The 23,985-nt window shown below is 43.6% G+C and overlaps 1 protein-coding gene and 1 non-coding gene across 5 annotated transcripts in view; one reads left to right on the forward strand and one right to left on the reverse strand.

Moving 5' to 3' along the window:
- Positions 1–23,985, forward strand: part of Matn2 (matrilin 2) — a 124,831-nt gene that overhangs the window by 18,176 nt on the left and 82,670 nt on the right. For all 4 annotated transcript variants that reach the window (XM_090339118.1, XM_090339117.1, XM_090339119.1 and 1 more), the window contains exon 2: positions 519–689. In XM_090339118.1, coding sequence (XP_090195244.1) covers positions 545–689 — 145 coding nt within the window. In that variant the 5' untranslated portion in view covers positions 519–544. The remainder of the gene's footprint in view (positions 1–518; positions 690–23,985) is intronic.
- On the reverse strand, positions 9,425–9,531 carry LOC150059051 (U6 spliceosomal RNA). The gene has a single exon (XR_016536730.1). It is a non-coding gene; the product is annotated as a U6 spliceosomal RNA (small nuclear RNA).

The following is a 23,985-nucleotide window of genomic DNA, read 5'->3' on the forward strand; positions in this document are numbered from 1 at the left end:
CGGGGCAGGAAAGTCTATGAGACTCCATCTTTAAAATATCTAGCAAAAAGCTAGGCTGGAGATTTGGTTTAAATGGTAGAACATCAGTCAAGCCCTGAGTTCAACTCCGTACTTTCCCTTCACCCACATATCCCCAAACATAGCTTTTTTTTTTTTCCATCAGTTTTCCATGCAGTCTCTTTAAATAAAAAGCTTCTGGGAATGGAACAGAGACTTGTACATTTTAGGCAAGTGCTGTCTATTGAGCCCCATCCCCAGCCTGCCATTTGGTCACCATTCTGGAGACCAAAGTGATAAAATAAAAAATTCCTACCATGTATATCTGCTCATATTCAAGAACCTGCCAGTGGGGGTGGGGGACACTGAAATGCTAAAGGGCAAAAGACACAAATGGCATTTGAGTACGTTTGATTGTAAGTGGCATGTGTAGCTCCCAGAAAGGCAGGTTGGTGGGTTTGCAGCAACCCCAAGTCCAGGGAGAGGTGGAAATCTCACTGACTCTTTTCTCTGTGTTACAGCCTTGCCCTTTTTCCTTCCCCTGAAGATGGAGATGATGCTGGCGGGATGCTTGCTGCTGCTCCTTGGACAGCTGCCCCTCCTCCTCCCCACTGCAGCCAGAGAGCGATCCCACACCAGGCCCCTCTCCAGAGGCAAGCCCTCTCGGACCCACCCCCAGACAGCACTCCTTGGTGAGTGATGGGAGCTGTGCAGGAGCAGGTAGATCAATTTGGGGGTTGTGGGGGAGGGTCAAGGGCCTAAAAATGGAGCTCTTCTGTCCTGTGTGGACTGGGCTGGGGCCAAAAGATCTTGCAGATGGGGAGAAGGTGGGGCTATACTATAATGGACTTTCGATTTTTTTTTTTTTTTTGCTATGGTCCTTGAACTCTGGGCCTGGGCACTGTCTCTGAGCTCTTCAGCTCAAGGCTACTACCCTACCCCTGGAGCCATAGTACCACTTCCCGGTTTTCTAGTGGTTAATTGGAGTCTCACAGTTTTTAGTGCCTGGGCTGGCTTTTGAACGAGATCCTCTGATCTCAGCTTTCTGAGTAGCTAGGATTACAGGCGTGAGTCACCATGCCTGGCTAGACTTTCAAATTTAAATTCCTTCTATGTTAAAGTCTTCCATCTAATCTAAGGTTCGTGACTTTTCTCCATTACACAGGGCAAGATTTTTCATTAGAAAATGACCTTGCTAGACTTATCTGGGCAAGAGTATTATGAGAATATTTTTTTATTAGACTCGTCCAGATAAATCTGTTAATAATGACCTCACACATGTGGCAGCAAGAAAAAAATCAGAAGATGGAGGAGATCTTATCATTGAATCTAGACAAGATGGAAAGCACCAGGGCTCTGTCCTTCCTACCCAGTGGTCATGTTTTCTTCAGGAGAAAGAGAATGTCACAAAACACATAGAACACAAATCAATGGGCCATTCTCAGACTTGCCAGTGTCAGCTCCATGAGCAAAGGTAATAGGCAGTGGGGCCAAAGGCAAGAGAATTTGCTTTGTGTTCATTTAAGTCCTGCCTCTGTTACTTACTAAGTGTATGCATCTCGACTGTGTAACCCCTCTTTAAGGCTAGATTGTCTTCTGTAAATCAGGAATGTGAAAATGGAACATTCTCTTTTTGTGTGTGTACTGGTCCTGGGGCTAGGATTACAAGTATGAGCTACCAAAGTGTGGCCAGACTTTTTTTTTACTTTTTGCTCAAGTCTAGTGCTCTATCACTTGAGCCACAGCTTCACTTTTTGGTGGTTAATTGGATTTAAAAGTTTTGTGGAGTTTCTGTCTAGTCTGGCTTTGAAGCAGTGTCCTCAGATCTCAGCCTCCTGAGTAGCTAGGATTATAGGTGTGAGACACCAGCACCCAGCTGGAACACTCCCATGAGGAATACATCAGGTAGTACCTGTGACTTCTTACCATGCAATACATGATAGTTTTTGTACAAGTTTCTGTCTATGAAGAGCTTGGAAACTGTGCTGAATAAGTCAAGTTTGTTCAGCTTTTGTTAGAATCTGACTCTCTGGGAAATGTACTTAGGGAGACACATCTGCGATTAGGGACACAAGGGACTGGAATATCCCTGCTCTGAGAGGCCATCGTTTTTACCAGTTGACTAAATGACGACCCCAATGTCAATGAGCCTTCTGTGACATTGGTATCCTGGGAGACCCTCTTCCATAGTTGTATACCCAGAAAATTTTGGCCTATGTTAAAAAGGACAAGGAAATGATTAATGCATCAATGATTAAAGTAAACAATTTAACATTATACATACTTATATATGTATGTATATATTTATATATTACATATGTTTATATATTTTAACATGACATATATTTCATGTTTAAAACCACTGGCAAGATTTGTGGATTCCTAAATCACCAGCAGTAATTGCATAATTGAGTTTATTTTTAGTTTTCTGATGCTGAGAGTCAAACCCAGGGCCTTGTGTAGGCTTGGCAAGCACTCTACCACTGATCCCCTCCCCCAGCCCTCACAGTTGGGTGTTTGGTGTGGTTGGTCTCAGGAAGAGTACTCTCCTCTGAGGTGTTCCCAAGGACCAAGGAGCATATTCTTCAATCCAAGTCCCTTCCAGGCAGTGGTGGTGGCAGGTAGAATGAGAACAGCAGGCTACGCTGTGCTTAGAGCCCTTGGGTTTCTTATCCTCTAGGCTAGTCTTTATCAGCAGCACACTTCCTCACTCCTCCCTAGCCCTGCTCAAGATAACGCTAAGGAGAAGAAACTAGAAGGCACATTGCTCCACCCTTAATTACGGCCTGCTCCATTTGTGCACATTTCTTCTTTTTGTTGCTCACTGTCCAGTGAATAGGGGGTGGACCTATTGCTAAGGTAATCTGTGGAGGCCTATCTGCCTTTTTGGAAACTTTAATCATCCTTGCCCAAACACTCACTGTATCTTAACTCCCTTCATTCCTGAGAAAACAGAAACCCTTCTAGTTTTCCACCCACTGTTCTCCTGGTTTTCTCTCTTCCAACTTCTGTTGACATAGATATTCTTTGATGAATCTACTGGTCTTGTTCATTTAAAATTCTACTACCTATCCTTGAGGTATTTGCCTTTGCCTCGAATAGATAACCTCTTTAAACAATACTACCCACACAGAGTTCATGGTTTTTTATTTTTTTGATGAGAGCAATTTGTTATAATATGGCAGTAAATTCAAGAAGTGAATGGGAGAAGGCAGACTGACCCCTTAGTCTGGTGAAGGAATGGCAGAGGAGTTACACTACCCCTCTCCTTTGAGATGGGTGCAACACTGCCTGATACAATTCCAGGGGTGCTTGGCAGTGGTGGCTCACGCCTGCAATCCTAGCTACTCAGGAGGCTGAGATCTGAAATTCCTTAATTCAAAGCCATCTGGGCAGGAAAGTCTGTGAGATTTTTATCTCCAATTAAACATCAGAAAACTGGAAGTGGAGCTGTGACTGAACATGTTAGAGTGCTGGCCTTGAGCAAAAGTTGCTCAGTGATAGCACCTAAGTCCTGAAGTCAAGTCCTATACTAATACACACACAAAAAGAATTCCAGCTGCTACTATTAAATTTTTTTTAGAGTTAGGGATGAAATTCCATACTCAGCCCTGCAGCTCCTACCCCCTAACATACTGATTTCAGCCTGTTGGCTTGTTGGCCAAGACTGTGCAAACCCTGAAATCTCATCTGCATTTGGAAGTGCTGTTGTTGCCACCAGTCATACGTAGGTCGTGCTGATGTTGAGCTCTGGTTCTGGTCCTGCTCACAGTTCAAACATCTGAGTGGATGCAAAATATGCACGACCAAATGTTTCTTTCTGTTCAGGTCATCATCCTTCACCCTTTTCTCGGTGGGGGCATTCTAGGCTTTGAACTAACAACCACATTCATCCCTTTTTTCTTTAGTGATTTGGGATAGGATCTTACGAACTTCTCCATTAACTAGCCGGGAACTGCAATTCTCCCAATCTCCCTTTCTGGAGGAGTTGGGATCGTAGGCAGAGCATCTCATTGGATTGATGTCTTTGTAGAAAGAGATCTGAGAGTTGTCAAGTCAGTGACCCTCTCAATGAGGATACTCATTGATATCCATGTCCTCTCAGTGATGTCACTAATTCCTCTGCTTGCTGTCACTCTCTTCAGGTAGTACTGCTGCTTGCTGTCACTCTCTTCAGGTAGTACTGCATTCTAGAGGCCAGGGAGGGAAAGATTTTAGGACAGAAGAATTGGAGAAGAAAGACCAGACAGTGAACCTGTACTTCCCAAATTCACTATATATCAGAAACTTCTGGAAGACTTGTTGGAAACCAGATTTTAGGCCCCATGCCCAGAGAGTCAGTGTCAGTAGGTCTGGGTTAGTGCTTGCGAAGCAGCTCTTCTAGAGATCTCAGTTAGAGAACTACTACAGAAATCTACAGGGTGGGGTGGAAATGGGCAGGAGGAAAAGAGATACAACAGGTATTTGAGCCAGGAAGACAATTGCAGATGAGTAAAATCTGTCTGGAAAATTGCAGCTGAAGAACGGACTAAATGCAGGCAGAGTCCCACCCTTTTGAAGCTTTGAAAATAAGTTGCTAGTATTTTCCCACCCATGGGGGTTTTGGCTGAGGTGGACCCCAAGTCTTGATGGGGAGCCAGCCTCTTAGCAACACAGTAATCAAATAGCTGATGTGTGTCTTTATCATCAGGACTGCTTATAAAAATTCAGGTCGATGTGTAGCATGTTGGGGGAGTGACGTGCCAGGCTTGGAGAATGAACTCAGGATCTGGGTACTTGTCCCTGAGCTCTTTTTACTCAAGGCTAGTGCTCTACCACTTGAGCCCACAGCTCCATTCCCAGCTTTTCTGGCAGTTAATTGGAGATGAGAGTCACAAACTTTGATGCCCCGGCTGGCTTCAAACCTCAGTCTTCGGATCTCAGTCTCCTGATACCTAGGATTACAGGTGTGAGCCACATCACCCAGTCTTACATATTATTTTAAATAGAGCAGAGACTGGTAGCAACCCCTTCTCATCCTCCCTCTCCTGCCTTCTTTACTCCCCCATTATTGTGTGTCCTCTGACGGCAGATTGCCGTCAGCAGTGTGGACTTGTGAAGGAATAAACCATGGTGGCTGTGGCTTAGCATGGACATGCTGTTCTCATAAAATACGTTTTTCCCCTTGCCTGTGCTCTGTTTCAATGTACAAACCCATCCCTATATTATTAATTTTTTTATAAATAGGATGAAATGAAATTCTTCATTCCTATCTTGTGATGAATGCTTAGAGAACCCAGGAAAGTGCAGTCTCTGATTTCCAGTAAGCCACAATTTAAAAGCTTGCCTTTACCCAATGAATAGATAACTTGATTTCATTTTTTTTCTTCCTTCAGACTCTGTCTCCTCCCTTCTTGTTCCCTTTCTCTTCCATATGAAACTCCTTATGGGTCCACTCTCTTTTCTGTAGCCTTCCTTTAGCTCTTCCTCTCAACACAGTGCTTCCTTCCTCATGGCCTTCCTGTTCCAGATGTTCTGGCCTCTGCTTGTACATGCTCTGCATATGCAGTGTGTGTGTGTGTGTGTGTGTGTGTGTAGGGGAACAGGTTGGGGTGTTGTTTCTCAGTGGGTGACGTATCCACTGTTGTTTTCGTCTTCAGTGGTGGGTGTTATCACTGATGACAGTGATAACAATGCTATTTATGGTTGATTGTGTGTATGTGTGTGTGTGTGTGTGTGTGTGTATCTTTCTGTCTGTCTGTCTGTTTGCCTGCCTGCCTGTCTGTCTGTACATAAGCTGGTACTGGGGTTTGAATCCACGCCTCGTCCCTTAGTACTTTTTTTTTGTGTGTGGGGGGGGAGGGGGTCATGGGGCTTGAACTTTGGGCCTAGGTGTTGTCCCAGAGCTCTTCAGCTCAAGCTACTGCCCTACCCCTTGAGCCACAGCTCCACTTCCCCTGTTCTATTGATTGATTGGAGATAAGAGTCTCACAGTCTTTAGTGCCTGGGCTGGCTTTGAACCTTGATTCTCAGATCTCAGCCTCCTGAGTAGCTAGGACTACAGGTGTGAGCCTCCGTGACTAGCTCATCTGGTCATCACATCATTTCCTTAAATTGTTCTTTTTTTTGCCAGTCCTGGGGCTTGAACTCAGGGCCTGAGCACTGTCCTTGGACTTTCTCAAGGCTAGAGCTCTACCACTTTAGCCATAGCACCATTTCCAGGTTTTTCTATGTATGTGGTACCAAGGAATCAAACCCGGGTCTTTGTGCATGCTAGGCAAGCACTCTACCACTAGGCAAAATTCCTGGCCCTGTTTTGTTTTTTTTTTTTGTTTTGTTTTGTTTTAAAGATCTTTTAAAGATCTCCTTAACTTAAGGAATTAGGATCTTGCAAATTTGGTAAGAACCTAGATCTTTCTTCAAGCTGTCATTGCAGATATTAAAAGAATATTTCATGTACTTTTGTAATGTTTATAAAAAGCATCATCTATTAAAATCAATGTCTAAATATTTAATGATGATTAAGTACTGAAAATGCAAAAAGAGCTAGTTTAAAAAGTTGCATGAACAATCAATCTATAAATATTTAATGTATTCTTGGCAGGAAATGTGATTGAGATTGGATTAGTTTGTTAGAATGGCTGTAAGTGTACCAAGGACTGAGTGGCTTAAACAATAGAAATGTAGGGGCCAGGAGTTTGGCCTAGTGGTAGAGTGCTTGCCTAGAATGCACAAAGACCTGGGTTCAATTCCTCGGTACTAAATACGTAGAGGAAAGTCAGAAGTGGTGCTGTGGCTCAAGTGGTAGAGCTCTAGTCTTGAGAAAGCCAAGGCCAGCACTCAGGCCCTGAGTTCAAGGCCTATGACTGGCAAAAAAAAAAAAATAAAAGAGAAGAGAAGAAAGCAATAGAAATATATTGCCTCACAGTTCTGGGAGTGAATGTCCAAGATATAGGCATTAGCAGGTTTGTTTTTCTGAGAACGTCTTAGCTTTCGAATGCTTATCTTCACCTGTTTTCTTCTCTGTGCCTTTCTGTATCCAGATTTCCACCTCTTATAAGGACAACACTCACTTTAAAACCAGGGCCTGCCGTAGTGACCTCATTTTAACATAATCTCCTCTTAAAGACCCTTTCCTCCGTTACATCAGAAGTTGCTAGGGATTAGGACTTCAACACACAGATATGGAGAAGTGACAAGTTAGCTCCTCCCAAGTGTCTTTGCTTCTCACTTTCCCCATTTGTGAAGATGACAGTCTGTCATCTTCAGACATGCTTCTGTGCAGCCTGTTTTTTCCTGGTTCACTTTCTCATCCCATTCTGGGGTGATATAATGGTTACCAACAGACATTGGGGAAGCATGTTCAGACTTCAGCAGGGTGTTACTTATTAATTTACTGTTACATGTCTGAGTCATAAAAGCGGGTCCAGCACACAGTGGGGTGCACAGGCAGCATCCTGGGCTGCAGAAGAAAAGGGAGTATAATTCAGCCAGGGGTGAAACCAATCCCAGTAAGGTTTTACAAAAGCCAAGGATTAGAACCACTGGCTTAGAGATCTCCTTTCAATACATCTATGACAGGCTGATTTGTAGGAAGAGATGAAAGGAGGGCAGTCTGTATCTTTGGTTGCTCAAAGGACAGCGGAGTTGGGGGACAGGGAAAGGAGGCAGGAAGTTGTTCTCATAAGTCCACAGCCAGCCAGTGTGTTAGAACATCAAAAAGGGAGGGAGCTAAATGGCCAGATGTGCCAAGAAGTGAGGCAGGGAAGGTTATGGGAAACAAGATGAATATATGCCTTGGACAACTTGGGCTCTAAGCCAGGAGGGGCCTTTGGCAAGGCACGGTGGATTACTCAGTGCAGGCACTGGGCCATTAGAAGTTCTGCAGGATGAACCCAAGGACCCATAGAGCTTGGTTAGACAGTGAAGTAAACTACAGTGGAAGCCCATCTGAAGAGCTCAGTCCCTGCAAAGGCTTCTTTCTGGTTTTGAACTTGGAACCTCACAATTGCTAGGTAGGCACTCTACCACTTGAGCCATTCTCCCCCCCCCCACAAGGAATCCTTCAATCTGTGACTTGGTGGGTCACTGGTCACCTGTGTGGACATAGATGTGTGTCCCCATGGTTGTCCTTTGAGATTGTCTTACCCTTTAAATAAGACCGCCTGGACAGGTACAGGTGGCTCATACCTGTAATCCTAGCTACTCAGGAGGCTGAGAGATTGGAGGATTGTGTTTTAAAGCCATCCCAGGCAGGAAAGTCTGTGAGATTTTCATCTCCAGTTAACCACCAGAAAATCTGGAAGTAGAGCTGTGGCTCAAGAGGTAGAATGCTAGGCTTCAGCAAAAAAAGCTCAAGGCCAGCCCCCAGGCCCTGAGTTTAAGCCTCAAGACAAACAAATTATAAAGTAGCCTCTCCATTGTTCTTAGCAAAATCCAAGGAAACACTGGGATCTGGTGACAGGTGTGTGAGTATGTGTGTGTAGGAATGTTTTGTGAGATGTTAACTTTTAGTTTCCTGATAATACTTGGCATTTGTAGAAGAGTCGTACATTTACAAAGCACCTATTATTTCCCTTCCTTGTCTCTTGTCTCCCTTGTCTGTCTGATGACACTATTTTCTTATAGTCCCAGCGTTAGGTCACTGTATGGGGCTACCTTCTATATGAAGAGACTGCTTCCCCTTTCTCCACCCTGGAGGGGTCCTCCTTTTCACATCATGATGTTAGAATGCTCTGGTCTCTGTAGTAGCACCAGAGAGCTTGCATAGAATGAGACATTGAACTTAGAGGGGCCCATTCTTCTGGGAACAGGAAAGCCTCATGCCACAGGCTTGCTGTCTAGAATCCAAAGGGAGAATTCAGATATTTCTGGACAATCCTGTGGTGCACCAGTAGGGCCACCAACACCAAGTGGAACCTGCTCTAGGGGCCATAGATGGTGGTCTGTGGAAGGCACTGGTGGACTGGATCACTCACACTTTCTCTGTGCCTCTGTGCCTTCTGAGCTAAAGACACGCTCCCTTGCATTTGTGTGGGATCACTGTGGGATTGTAAAGACAAATTTCTGAGGATAGGACTGGGGTGTAGTACTTTATTTGGAGATAAACATACATACATACCTAGCAACGTAAGGCCCCAGATTTGATTCTAAGTACTGCAAAAAATAGTCCTCTGGCATCTCTGAAAGACAAGGCCATTCGCCATGACTCTCTCATGCATAGGGCCTTCTCTCGGATGTTGGAAAGGTACCAAGAGAGTCTGTGCTCTTTGAAGGCAGAGACTTTTGACTGGCATGCTCTTCCCTCCTTGTCTTCACTGTATAGATGCCATATCTTCCTTGGAGGCGTTGGCCTGTGCTTCCTACACTGGGGTAAGAGGTTGGGAGTTTGGAAAAAGGTGTGGACTATCTTTTTTTGTCATATAAAACAATTTACTCATAAATATTTAAAAATATGGAATGCTTCACGAATTTACATGTCATCCTTGCACAGGGGCCATGCTAAGCTTCTCTGTATCATTCCAGTTTTAGTATATATGCTGTGGAAGCTAGCATTGTGTGGATTATCTTAGCAAGGGAGAGGTGTTTTTGTTTGTTTGCTGGTCTTGGGGCTTGAACATAGGGCCTGGGTGCTGTCCCTACCACATTGACCGAGTCTCTAGAGGTGAAAGTACAGAGGCGCTCCATTTTCTTACAGGTCAGAGCTCCATCTTGCCCAGTGTTCTCCTTCACCTATTGGCATGATTATGAACTTTTTCTACTTTGTTTTGATAATGTGATAGATTGAGTAATAAGATTTTCTAATGTTGACTCAACCTTTGCATTATCGACAGAGGTAAACTTCACGTGATCATTCTCAATCAGACTATTTTGATCCATAAATGAAAGTGGACAGTATTCCCTGTAAGTCTCCCTCCCTTTTATTTCCCCACTGGGTTTTTGTTTGTTTTGGTAGTGCTGGCATTTGAAATCAGGGGTTTCACATATCAAAGTTAACTCCATGGAAATACATGATTTTTATAATATAGGGATAGTCTGTTTCCTAAAGAGTTAGTCAACTTGCTTGTAAAACTCCCTGGACTTGTCTTCTGCAGAGAAAGCTGTATTTGTCTGTCTGTCTCTTTTTCTTTCTTTCATTTTTTGTGGGTCATGGGGCTTGAACTCTTGGTCTGGGCACTGTCCCTGAGCTCTTCAGCTCAAGGCTACCGCCCTACCCCTTGAGCCACAGCCCCACTTCCTGTTTTCTAGAGATTAATTGTAAATAAGAGCCTCACATTCTTTAGTGCTCAGGCTGGCTTTGAATCACTATCCTCAGACCTCAACCTCCTAAGTAGCTAGGATTACAGGTGTCAGCCACTGTGCCTGGCTATGACAACTACTTTCTTTAAAAGTCATCAGTCTAGCTGACTTTTCTATATCTTTCTGAGTTTATTTTGGTAATTGGGATTTTCCTTAAAAAGTGTCCCATGTAGCTACATTTTCAGAACTGTTGGCATAAATTGCAGTTCATAATATTAAGGTACATTTTAATAGGTCACATGATATTCTTTTTTTTTTTTTTTGGTTAGTCCTACAGTTTGAACTCAGGGCCTGGGCACTGACCTTTGGCTTTCTCAAGGCTAGCACTCTACCACTTGAGCACAGCCCCACTTCTGGCTTTTTTCTGTGTATGTGTACTGAGGAATCAAACCCAGGGCTTTGTGCATATTAGGCAAGCACTGTACCACTAGGCTACACTCCTGGTCCCATGACATGATATTCTTTAATAAAAAGTGACTGAAACTGGAGAAAACAACAACAACAATCAGACACCATTTAGTCCAACTTATTTTTCAGGAGAGGAAGTTGAAAAGAATAGATTAAAAATGATCTTGTAGCAGGGCACTGAAGACTGTGAGACTCTTATCTCCAATTAACTACTAGAAAACCCGAAGTAGTGCTGTGGCTCTAGGGTAGGGTGGTAGCCTTGAGCTGAAGAGCTCAAGGACAGTGCCCAGGCCCAGCGTTCAAGCTCCACAACCCTTCTCCCCTACACACACAAACAAGTTCTGTGGCCATTGTCAGCTAGCTGGGGGCAGGTGTAGTGCCAGGTGGGAATAAAAATAGTATTGACCACAGTAAAGGACCAATTGATCCTGCCTTAGAATAGCCTCCAGCTTACGCACTTTCCGTTTAATTCTCATAACAGTGCTATGGGGTTGGCATAATTATTGTCCCAATCTTGCAGAAGAGGAAACTGAGGGTTCCAGGGACCAAGTGATTTACCTAGTGTGGAGTAGTCATGTGATATGAGGGACAAAGAAGGTACCCAATTGGCTACTTGTCATACCGTGTGGCATGACATGGCTTGACCGGCCTTCTGAATTGTGGCATAAGGAAATTGAACCAAGACTCCAAACTCTCTTTTCAACTTTAAAACTTGCAAATCCTAAATGCCTTATGATGATTGAGTCTTGAAGAAATAACATTAGTGCTCCATCTCATTATCTTGCTATCTTATTAACGAATCTTCATCTTAATGATCAACGGCAAGAAAAGCCTTTTGTACAATAGCCCAGAAACCAAAGTCACCAAGGCTGTGGAGATTTTTGAATGTTGTTTCCTGCGGAAGCAGGTTGTCATGGAAATGACAACCTAACATTGGATGTCAAGCTTCATGCAGTTGGCTACAGCAGCTGGAGCTGAGCATTCACTCAAGTACTGTGATGGTTGAGGACACAAGTAATTTTCCTTTTGTGAAATGTATTGTCCTAGAGTGTTTAGGGAGTTGAAATTACTCCAAGTTAAGTAAGAGTGAAAGAAATAAAGCATTGTATCACAGTGGAGAGAGGATACATTTCAGATAAAGTGAAGAATGGATAGAAGCCAAGCAACTATGGGAATCACTGTAGAGAGAGGGGTAAGACAGAGGTGCAGAGGATTTAGGGGAGCAGAAAAAGGTTGGCTTCTTGTTTAAACTTTTTGGGAGATAAGATCTTCAAGTGAGCTTTAGGAAGAGGACTGAGAATGCCAAGTTTGTTTTTCTTCTTCTTCTTTTTTAATAGGAATCAGTTGTGGATGGAAAAGGACATAAGCAAGCAGCTCTGCTGAGGACTGAGGGAGCTGTCAGGGCCAGTGCAGGACACTAAGTAGAGAGAGATTCAAAACAGGGAATTAAGGGCTTAGGTAATTGGTGGAAATGCTGGAGGAAGGGGATCTGGGGATTAAGGTGCTACTTTCATCCCCATTAGTTTATACATAAGGAGCTGTTAGTTTATACCTGAGTCCAGACTGAGAGCTTAGATAGTCAAGATTGCAAGACTAAAGGCGAGGCAGGCAAAACTGGGAAGGAATGGCTTTGAGTTGGTCTGGATGTGGTAGAGTGAAGTTTGGGCTGAGTCTGGAGCCCCTACATGGACCTGAAAGGAGGACAGGCACATCAGAAGCCTTTCATTGGTCCCAAATTGGCTACTTAATGATGTCCAAACTTATTGGGTATGAGCCTTGTGCCGTCCTTGACTTGACCTTCAGGGTCCTCCACTCTGTAATGCCTGCTGTGATCTATGTGCACCCTTCTCTGGTCTGGCTTCAGGCAGATGCCCACATTGCCCTTTGCCTAAAATGCCCATCCAACTTTTGACCTGGCCAATACCTGCTCTTCCTTTCATAACAAAATTTTTGTAACACAGTGCTCTTAGCCATGTTTGGAAACTGCCCTCTCCGCCAGTCTTGGATGAGTGCTCTGCTCTGTTTCAGCTGCTGCTCATGTCTTTTTTTTTTTTTTTTTTTTTGCCAGTCCTGGGACTTGAGTTTTCTCAAGGCTAGTGCTCTACCACTTGAGCCACAGTACCACTTCCAGCTTTTTTTTTTTTTTTTTAATATATGTGGTACTGAGAAATGAAACCCTGGTCTTCATGCATGGTAGGCAAGCACTTTCCCACTAGGCCAAACTCCCCACCCATGCTCATGTCTTTTATGCATCTTCTGAATATGTCTCTTCCATAAGGCTACCTGTCTACATTGTTGTTGTTGTTTCTTTGCAGAGAGCAGAACTTACTTAATTGTTTCCCAGCACCTTCTAGACTGTCTCATGTGAACTGATAGTGTGTTGGGTACAGGTGCATGTGTGTTATGTCTCAATTTTAGAAAACAATCAACATAGAGGATTTGATAGACAATATTAAACGTTCTCTGTATGTATTCATTCAGCTTGTGTATATATATATGTGTGTGTATATATATATATATATACATTTTTTTAAAAAAAGGTTTTGAAACCATAGAATATTCCAGGGCTTATTCATACTTAGCAAACTCTTGAGAGAGAACCTGAGGAACTTTTTTTTTTTTTTTTCAGTAAGTCTTGTGCAAACGGTTTTACCTTGCAAGGAAATTCAATCCATTGCAACGACTTTCTTTAGGGCTAAACTGGGGCAGCTTTCTCTTTTGGCTTTCTTGTAAAGAAAATTATCCAGGGTTTTGGAAACCAGAGTTGCTAAACCTCATATGATGCCTCTTTCCTTTCAGCTCATGTAACAGTTACTAGAGGAGACTGATGTGATGTGGCATATTTTTCCTTACTTTCATTTATTTTATTTTATTTTTCCATTTTTTTTTCTGGCCTGATGCTACACATTCTGAGAGCCTTAGAGAGCTGTGTTGCTGGAGGAATTTATTTCAGTCAGTAGGGACAACTGTAATTTGATCTTGTGTCAACCCAGGATCCCTCAGCGCCTCTCTGGCATAAATCTGCTACCCAGAGATGCTGCCTCATTCACCAGAACCTCTTGAGGTGACAACAAGAAGAACTCACGACATTGCTAAGCAGATTTTGTTTAGACCTCCAGTGGGGTCTCCCCAGTACATTCATTTCTTTGCATACTTTTTCTATATAGCTGACTCAAGTATGCAACAAATTAGGCAATAGAAAAGCTCAACTCTTGTCTGTGAACTTGGGTTCTACTTGTAGGTAAGAAGAACTTCTTGGAGATTGGCATTCAAAGCACATATTGGTGTTCCTGAAAGAAGCCGTAGGCTATGTACCTTGGGTAATATCAAATCTTTTGTACTGAGACAAAGGTCCTGAGATAGGAAACACCTCAAGCTGAGAGAAGGGAATGGGGGTGTTTGGCAGATCAGGGAGCCTTTCCCCAGCCACCTTTAACCTTTTCTTCTTCCTTAGCCAGGTATTCCAGGCAGGAATTGTGGGGATGGTGGGGTAGGGAGGTAGGGAGAAAAACCACTGACCTCAGGTCACTCTTATAATACATTCTTATCTTGTCTTCAGCAGAGGGTCCAGAGTAGAGAACATGCCCAAGCCTGAGTGTCTTGGCTCTTGAAACAAGTCTCTGTATTTGTCACTCCTAAGTACAATCTGTAGGGATTGCTCCTTGAGACCTAGGGTTAGACTCTTTAGGAAAGTGTGTACTGTGTGAATTGAATGATAGTTTGTCTCACTCTGTTTCACTGTGCAGTTATCTGTATGCTGTCACTGAGAGCACTGTGGACCTCCTGGGACCAGGGTTGTGTCTTATGCCTGTCCACACTCCTTGCAACACCAAGTATTATTCTTTGTCCATAGTGCCGTCAGTTCACCACCTTCTACATACAGCCCATACCATGCTTCAATGAAATGGAGATGAAGAAAGCACCAATAAGAAAGGTGCTAACCACAGGGCTAAGTGTTCAGCAGAAAAGGCAGCTGAGAGTGCCACAGCAAAGGTGGGAAACAGAAAGCTGCAGGCAGGTAGGTACTGCAGGGCAGAAGACAGGGCAGGGAGTGGTCCAGGAGACTAAAGAGATTCTGAGTTCATCCGTCCCCTGAGCCAGTGACTTCAGGATAGTATCATTATTGAAACCGCTTTCCAAGGCTTATTTGTCCTGGGAACTTTTCCACCTTTTAGATCCAGCTGTTATGACTCAGATCAATGACACTGAAATGTTCATTCATAGGAAAGTTCTAGTAAGAAGAGAGAAAGCCTACCGTCTGTTTTGCTGGAAGAGTCTTTCTTGCTGGAAGAGTCTTTCTCTCTGTCTTGGAAGGGTCATTGAGGAGAAGTTTGGAGTCTATTGATGTGATTGACAAATATCATGGATGACATATTGACACATTGGTGTCATTTTTTTTTCTGTGGGTCATAGGGCTTGAACTCTGGGCCTGGGCACTGCCCCTGAGCTCTTCAGCTCAAGGCTACCACCCTACCCCTGGGACTGAGCGTTGGCCTTGAACACTTCAGCTCAAGGCTACCACATTACTCCTTAAGCCACAGCACCACTTGCAATTTTCTAGTGGTTAATTGGAGATAAGAGTCTCATGGTCTTTAGTGCCCAGGCTGGCTTTGAACCGTGATCCTCAGATCTCAGTCTCCTGAGTAGGATTACAAGCGTGAGTGACAGCTCCTGGCTAGGTGTCCCCCTTTTTGAGGTTCCTTACAATTGATTCTTGAACCCTTTGCACAGTGCTTGGCATTTATACCAAACAGACTTCATTGTGTTAGTCATGACTCATTATTCCAGCTCTCAGAAATGCCTTCTGGTTCTGACTCTGTCTCTCCATTTGCTCATGACTCTTCCCGCATTGTACATTGAAAGAGCCGTAAGTGCCTCCCCATCCCCTGCTGAATCTGGAAAAACAGCTGGAAAATGTTACTGAGAAGGAAATCATTTGCTAAGGAGTCTAAATTTTGTCTTGTACCCAAGAAGTAGTCCAGGGTGTCTCCCTCATTTAACAGAATCAGGATTTCAGGCTGCTCCCCAGTGGTCCATTTGGAAGATGTGAATAGAGCATGGCCAGTTGAAAGAGAGCCACAGCTCCACAGCTCATTGTACACTGTTTGGGGTTGATGTAATGCAGCAGCTGGCCACTAACTAATAAGGGAATTGGAGAGAAAAGGACTGATTGTGGTTTTCCTGGCCTGGTCAAAGTCCATGGCATCCTAATCAAGTGCCCTGAATACAAGAGAACTGCAGGTCCAGATTACCTCTGAGATAGCAGTCAAGTCATATGCAAGCCCTGACAGCTAGGCACAGTCTGCACAGGGACCAGAGAACAGCAGGAGCCATATGACAGGGTCTGTGGGCCCGCGCTCACAGCACCAGCGTGCATGGGAATATGGTGATCTTTGTGCTCTCTCTTACTCTTTTTTTTTTTTGACTATTTTTTAAGAATTTATTAACATTGATTTTTACATCATATTTCAAATGACATATTTAACAAATAAGTATTCAAGAAGGGAATCTCTATGTACAATAACTGGCACTTAGATTTCAGAACATATTTAAAATTAGGCTGAGGGTTTGTATGTCATAGATACATATTAATCTATGTAATAAAACATTATGTCTATAGAGTCATAGGTTTTTATGTCTATGTAGTTGTGTTTATATTTCCAATATCATGTCCACAGCATTGGGTATGCAAATATTGAGTCCTCGCTCTTGTACTGTTTGGATCTAATAGCCACATATAAAGATAGCATGTGCCTCTTGTTCCTTTGGTCTTGACTTGTCTCACTCAACATGATTTGCTCTAGATTGATACATTTCCCTGCAAATGTCATTATTTTATCTTGTCTGTTGGCTATGTAGAATTCCATTGTATATGTGTATATAGATATACATATACCGCTCTCTCTCTTGCTCTTCCTCTCTCTTGCTCTCTCTCTGCTTGAATTCAGGAAGTCAATTTTCAATTTTCATTCAGCTTTTTTATTTTTTGCTCATGGCTGGTGCTCGACCACTTGAAACATAACTTCTTTAGACTGACATGTTGCTGGTCAATTGATCCCCTGATCTCAGCCTCCTGACTAGCTAGGATTACAGGTGTAAACTACCAGCACCTGACTTCTGTCTCTTTGATAAGCCCATGTACTAAATACTTAGAGGATGTTATTTCCCTGTATTCCGGTGTTAGTTTTATATTCTTATAACAGGATCCATGCCATTTTCACAGTTTGAGGGGAACAAGTGTGACATAACGCTTCATTTCTCCATAAATGTGGGTCTTTCTGGAAGCTCATATGCAAACTGTTGACATGGCCTGCTTTGTTTGGCTGCTCTTCTTAGTCCTCATTGAAATGTGGTTAAATGTCTATTTAGATAATGTTTCATAAGTACAATTGTCTAAATTGCCTTTTTGCAGTTTCCTAGAAACAAGTGAAGTTGCTGATTGGACTTTTGTTGTTTGAGTACTAGACTCTATAGCTAGGTGGGCAAAATGATTGCAGTTCCTGTACCTGTCCTCATAGATGGGCTGAAGGTACTTAAAGTGCCATGTTGAAAAGGATCTTTATACTGAGCTCAGTCTGGATGGGAGACTCTATATCTGATCAATAATAATGTCTTCATAGGCCAAACAAACAAAAAAGCCTAAAAGGTGCCTCACTAAATTTCTCCTAAAGCCTAGTTACCTGCACCAAGAGCTATTTAGCTATTTACTCTCTCTGCCTCCGTCAGCACAGTACTAAAACAGCTTTCCTCTTATAGCTTCTAATTAGGGTTTTTTTTTTCCTGTTTTTTTTTGGGGGGGGGGTTGGTGCCAGTTCTGGGGCTTGAACTCAGGGCTTAAGTGCTATCTCTGAGTTTTTGTGTACACGGTTAGCACTCTACCATTTGGGGCCACAGCTTTACTTCTGGCTTTTTAATGACTCATAGGAGATAAGAGTCTTACAGGTTTTCCTGCCAGGCTGGCTTTGACTCTTGATCCTCAGATCTCAGCCTCCTAAGTAGTTAAGATTACAGATGGGAGCCACTACTACCCAGGTAATTTTTGTGTGTGTGTGTGTGTGTGTGTGTGTGTGTGTGTGTGTGTGTGTGTGTGTATGTGTGAGTGTGTCAGTACTGGGCTTTGAACTCAGGGCCTAAGTCCTGTCCTTTAGCTCAAGATGGTGTTCTACCACTTGAGCCACAGTTTTACTTACAACATTTTGGTGGTTAATTGGAGATGAATCTAGTAACCGGGCTGGATTTGAACCTCGACCTCAGATCTCAGCCTCCTGAGTAGCTAGGTTACAGGCATGAGGCAACAGTGCTGGCTGAGTATTTCTTTCTTTTCATTTCTTTTTTTTTCTTTTTGGCCAGTCCTGGGGCTTGAACTCAGGGCATGGGCACTGTCCTTGGACTTTCTCAAGGCTACCAGTCTACCACTTGAGCCACAATACCACTTCCAGATTTTTCTATATATGTGATACCAAAGAATCAAACCCAGGGCTTTGAGGTAAGTTTTCATCTCTGTGTGTGTGTATGTGTGTGTGTGTGTGTGTGTGTGTGTGTGTGTATGAAATTTTATATTAAATGGTACTTGGTATTGAACTCAGGACTTATGCTTGCTAGGCAAGCTTTCTACCACCTGAACCACCTTTATGAAAATTTAATCATGTTTAAATTATGTCTGACAGGTATACTTAGGTATTTTTTTTCTTTTCTTTTCTTTTGCCTAAGGGGCTTGAACTCTGGGTCCTCATGCTGTCCCTGAGCTCTTCAGCTCAAGGCTAGTGCTCTACTACTTGAGCCACTGTGCCACTTCTGGTTTTCTGCTGGTTAATTGGATATGAGTCTCACGGACTTTAGTGCCTAGGCTGGCTTTGAACTGCAGTCCTCAGATCTCAGCCTCCTGAGTAGCTAGGATTACAGGCGTGAGCTACGGCTTAGGTAATTTTTTTTAATGCGTATTCTGAGTTGTGAGAGCAGTTGAAGCTTTTGGCTCACCAAGAGCTTTCCCTTCATCACAGTACTGGTCACGTTAGTATCCATATGCATCTTATCACTTAGGCTTTCAGTCTTTTTCTCCAGTGTCCTTGTTCTCCACTGGTGGGTCACAGTTGTTTGTTTCTCTTATCTTGTCCCTGTACTTGCAGTAACTTCAGTGTCTCCTAATCTCAGTTAAACTTGACTACTATCTTCCCAGTTACCCCTCTGCATTCCAACTTCAATAATTCTGCTATCTTCTCTGGACTAAATCCATCGACCCTGCCTTTCTTTTTTTTTTTTTTTTTGCCAGTCCTGGGCTTGAGCTCAGGGCCTGAGCACTGTCCTTGGACTTTCTCAAGGCTAGAGCTCTACCACTTGAGCTTCAGCACCACTTCCAGCTTTTTTTTATGTATGTGGTACTGAGGAATCGAATCCGGGTCTTCGTGCATGTTAGGCAAGCACTCTACCACTAGGCCAAACTCCCAGCCTAACCCTGCCTTTCTTTGTCCCATCCTCTTCCCCTTCTACTTTCTCCATTCCCTACCTTCCCAGCTTTAATACCATTGGAAGCCACTGTAGTCACTGCCATTTTGCCCCTTTCCCGATCCATCTTGCTAATCCGAAATGCAGCTTTCCCTACCTCCCCCGATCCCTATGTAGCTGACTGTGGTTGTAACAAAACACACAGTCCAGATCACTGTTCCCACTTTAACCTCATGATCATCATGTGCAAGTAGCCCTTTAATCATATTCTCTTTCCAATATATTTACTCTACCACTGTTCCAGAAACTCACGTTTTCCTTAAACTTCTCATGGTTCTCTTAGTAAGTTTACCCACATAGCATCTGCTTATAGAAAATATGCTGGTAACTGATAAGAAGCATCTCATTTTCTGAGATTACTTCCCTCTCCTGTTGTCCAGTCTACATTCTTACACTTCTCTACTGCCTTTCAAAGATCTCTGTCCTCTGTCCCCCGGCTTGTCCTTTATTCTTTCCTGAGAATTTAGACCTACTGAACTGACATCTCCTTGTCAAGTGAGTGAGGATGTGAAGGAGAAACAGTCCCAAAGTCTTGGGCTATTGCTGTTCAGAGACGCTAACATCTGTTTTCATCATTGTGAAGTTAAAAAAAAATACAAAGAAACATTTAGTGAGGGAAAAGCACTTGGCAGGAGACATTTAAGTTTAGTCTATTAGCTCTCAAGCCCTGATTGCAGACAAAGGAAAGAACTGACCCTGAGAGCAGGTGCTACAGCTCGAGGATTCTGGGAACAGAAGGTGTAAAGATTAGAAGGACAAAATCTTTCCATATTCAGTATGAGTGCTTGGTGAAGAATGTGGGCACTTAACCCCTTCCACTAACACAGGCACACACCATGAGTTCACATCCAGGCTCCCTGCTTCTCAGGCCATTTATTCAACCAGTAGATCACTGTCATTCTCTGTGAGGTGGAAGGTAACATGTGAAGAATAAGCAAGTCTTTTTTTTGCCAGTCCTGGGGCCTGAACAATGTCCTTGGGCTTTCTTAAGGCTACTGCTCTACCACTTTAGCCATAACACCACTTCCAGCTTTTTCTGTGTATGTGGTACCGAGGAATGGAAGCCCAGTGCATGCTAGACAAGCACTCTACCACTAGGCCAAACTCCCGGCCCAGAATAAGCAAGTTCTAAGCAAGGTCTGCCCCACACGAGTGCTCAGGACTAAATTCTTTTTGAGTTTCCCGACAGTCATTGTGAGACTTCTTTTATAAAAGAAGCTAGGCACTGGTGGTTCTACACCTGGCTACTTAGGAAGCTGAGGTCTGAGGATCACTGTTCCAAGCCAGCCTTGACAGAAGAGTCCATAAAACTCTTTTCTCTATATAAATTACCAAAAAAGCTAGAAGTAGAGCAATGGCTTAAGTGGTAGAGTGTTAGCCTTCAGCAAAAAGAATCTCAAGGACAGTGCTCAGGCTCTGAGTTTAAGCCCCAGTACTGACTGGCAGAAAGAGAGAGAGAGAGAGAGAGAGAGAGAGAGAGAGAGAGAGAGAGAGAGAGAGAGAGAGAGAGAGAGAGAGAGAGAGAGGCGCAGACAGACCAAGAGACAGAAAGTCAAAAGGGTTAAGTTGTTTGAGACCATTTAGACAGAAAGTGGCAGAGGTTGGCCTTCCGCTGCGATCAAGGGACTTGGTTATGGTTTCACATGGGATTTCAGACACTCTCCTAAGGAAATTATCTTACTCTAGTCATATTCACCTTCCCTCCTATCCAAATATTCAGTGGCCTCCCCAGGCAGATGGCACCATGTACGAAGTTTACCTATACCAGGGATGAGGCTTCGGCTCTAAGAGGAACGGCTGTGAGATTGCACAGATTGCTGGAGTAGAAATGTTAAAGTAGTCCTAGCTCAGGTTATCCCTGTAATAGAGGAATGAGAGATACTATTTTCCCAGTGCCCGGACTTTGACCTCACACTGACAGGATGGGAAGTACCGCTCATTCATACAGACCATTCCTACAGAGAGAGGAACAGCGTCTTGTCATATGTCCACACACCTTACAACCACTGCTGGAAGCCTTTGCTGCAAGGGGCCCAAAGAAAGGTCATTGTGTGTTCTTTTGCCCCAGATTACAGAGACAATCAAGAAGAGTCTGTTTTCTTCTCCTTTTAGGTTGTTTTTATTTTATTATCTTTAAGTGCTTGTACAAAGGGGATTCAATTCAGCATGTCAGTGTATGAGGACAATGCACCTTGATCAGGGTCGCCCTTCCATCATTCTCCTCCGTCCCTCCAAACCCCATGCAGCCCTCAGTTTTCCTAGTTTCATCTTCACATATATACATTGAGTATTAAAACTGTATATGTCCACCTTTCCTCTCTCCATGTGTTTAACCTCCCACCTTGAGTCCATTTTTCTGAAAACATCTCTTGGCATACCAGTCCTGGGCTTGAGCTCAGGAGCTGAGCACTGTCCCTGGGCTTTCTCAAGCTAGAGCTCTACCACTTGAGCCTCAGCACCACTTCCAGCTTTTCCTATGAATGTGGTACTGAGGAATCGAACCCGGGTCTTTGTGCATGCTAGGCAAGCACTCTATCACTAGGCCAAACTCCCGGTACCCCTCTCCCTTTTTTTTTTTGAGGAGAGGGTTTCTATTTTTTTTTTCTTTTGAAAATATTTGAGTCTGAGTATTTATTTATTTTTAAGGAAGTTATTAACCCTGATTTTACATCATATTTCAAATGTCATGTTTAACAAACAAGTATTCAAGAAGGGAATCTCTATATGCAATCACTGGCATACAGATTTTAGAACATTAAAATTAAGCTGAGGGTTTATATGTCATAGATACATATTGATCTATATAATAAAACATTATGTCTATAGAGTATATATATATCCCATCATAGATTTTTTTTTGCCAGTCCTGGGCTTCAGCTTAGGACCTGAGCACTGTCCTTTGGCTTTCTCAAGGCTAGAGCTCTCCCTCCTGAGCCACAGCACCATTTCTGGCTTTTTTCTATGTATGTGGTATGGAGGAATTGAACCCAGGTCTTCGTGCATGCTAGGCAAGCACCCTACCACTAGGCCAAACTCCCGACCCTCCTATTGTAGATTTTTATATCTATGTAGTTATGTTTATATCTCCAAGACCATGTGCATAACCTTGGGTACCCAGATATTGAGTCATCACTCTTGTACTGTTTGGATCCAATATCCACATATTAAGGAGACCATACGCCTTTTGTTCCTTTGGTCTTGATATTTCCCCCTTTTATAAAGTCACTTGGACTCTATGTGAACCCTCCAACTCCAGGATTGTATTAATTTTTGCTTCTGTGAACCAGAGGCAGCTGTGCTCCCTAATTTGCTCTCTCACCCCAAATCTGTGGTTGCGTTCACAGCACCCATGCCTGCCCTAGACACTTTAGACTTCATGGTTGGCATCACCTTTCCACCCCATGCCTTATTTTATCCCTGAGGATTTTACTTCATTCTATGAATGTCTGGTGAAGACTAAATGCCATTTAGAGATGAATGGCACTAGTTTCCACACCTTGCAGAATCCATAAGGAACCTTGAGGTCAAGACTTCCCAGATTTATTACAGAGATTTTTTTCTCCCTAGATTTTTTTTCAGACTGTGGTCTCAGAATTAGTAGCAGTGACTTCACCCTGGAAAACATTTTTTTTTTCCTTTGATCAATCGTGGGGCTTGAACTCTGGGCGTGGGCTCTGGGCCTGGGCGCTGTCCCTGTGCTCTTTAGCTCAAAGCTAACACTCTACCACTTGGGCCACAGCACCACTTCTGGTTTTCTGGGGTTAATTGGAGACATTTTGTTCCCGGGCTGGCTTTGAACTGTGATCCCCAGATTTCAGCCTCCTGAGTAGCTAAGATTATAAGTGTGAGCCACCAGTGCCCAGCTGAAAAGCAAAAATTTAAGTGCCACCTCAGACCTATAGAGTCTGAAGTTCACTAGAGTGACCTGCCAAGTCCTGGGGAATGCACAGTGGAGCTTGTGAAGCATGGAACTAGGTCTTCCAGGAACAGGCTGAGCTGAGCTTCTAAACTCTCAAGGGACCTGAGGTTTTCCTGAAGGAAACCCAGGCACTTTGGCTGCCAGGGATTGATTTCAGCACAGAAGCACAGCTCCCTGGGAGCTATCGTAAACTACCCGTGTGTGCTCCTGGGGACTGATCTGGTTTAGCATACAGCTCCACTCAGACCTTATAGATTTCTCTCCCAGTTGTTGTTGATGCTTGGTGGGATGTTGCTGCCATGACCCATAATGAAAGCTCAGTGTCAGCAGAACCCTTTGCTTCCAAAGATGTCCAGAGAAGAGTTTCTGGGCCCTGTCCTTGTGTCCCCTCTTTCCTTGGGAGAAGTATCTCATGGATATTTTCTGTGTAGCAGGAAGTTGAAAGTAGAGATCACTGATGCATGCTATCCTAAGTTTCAGACAAGAAGGATGGGCTAGCCTGGAGAGGGACTAACCTGGGTTCTCAGAGTGCCTGGCCCTTGTCTGCCTTCCTGGGCCATGTGCTAGCTAGACTGTGGACACCTTCATGAAAACTAGAAATGCGCTTCCTCCAGATGCCCTAGGATGGGCTCAGCCCCTGAGGCTTGAGGCTTTGCTAAGCCAGTGTTACTGAGTTCTGCTGGGCTCACTTCCTCTCGTTGGCTTGGACAGGTGCCTGTGTACAGCACTAACTGAGCAGCCATTGGCTGGCGTCATGGTCTATATAGCCGAGGACTGGATGCCAGTGAGGGCTGAGGAAGAGAGCTGGAGGTTGGAGAGTGGGCAAATGAGAAATTGCATATTCCACTACCACTTTTTTTTTTTTTTTGGTGAATACTGGA

This window comes from Megascapheus bottae, chromosome 9 (assembly GCF_031878675.1).
Source record: "Megascapheus bottae isolate mThoBot1 chromosome 9, mThoBot2.hap1, whole genome shotgun sequence".
In the NCBI taxonomy this organism is placed as follows: domain Eukaryota; kingdom Metazoa; phylum Chordata; class Mammalia; order Rodentia; family Geomyidae; genus Megascapheus; species Megascapheus bottae.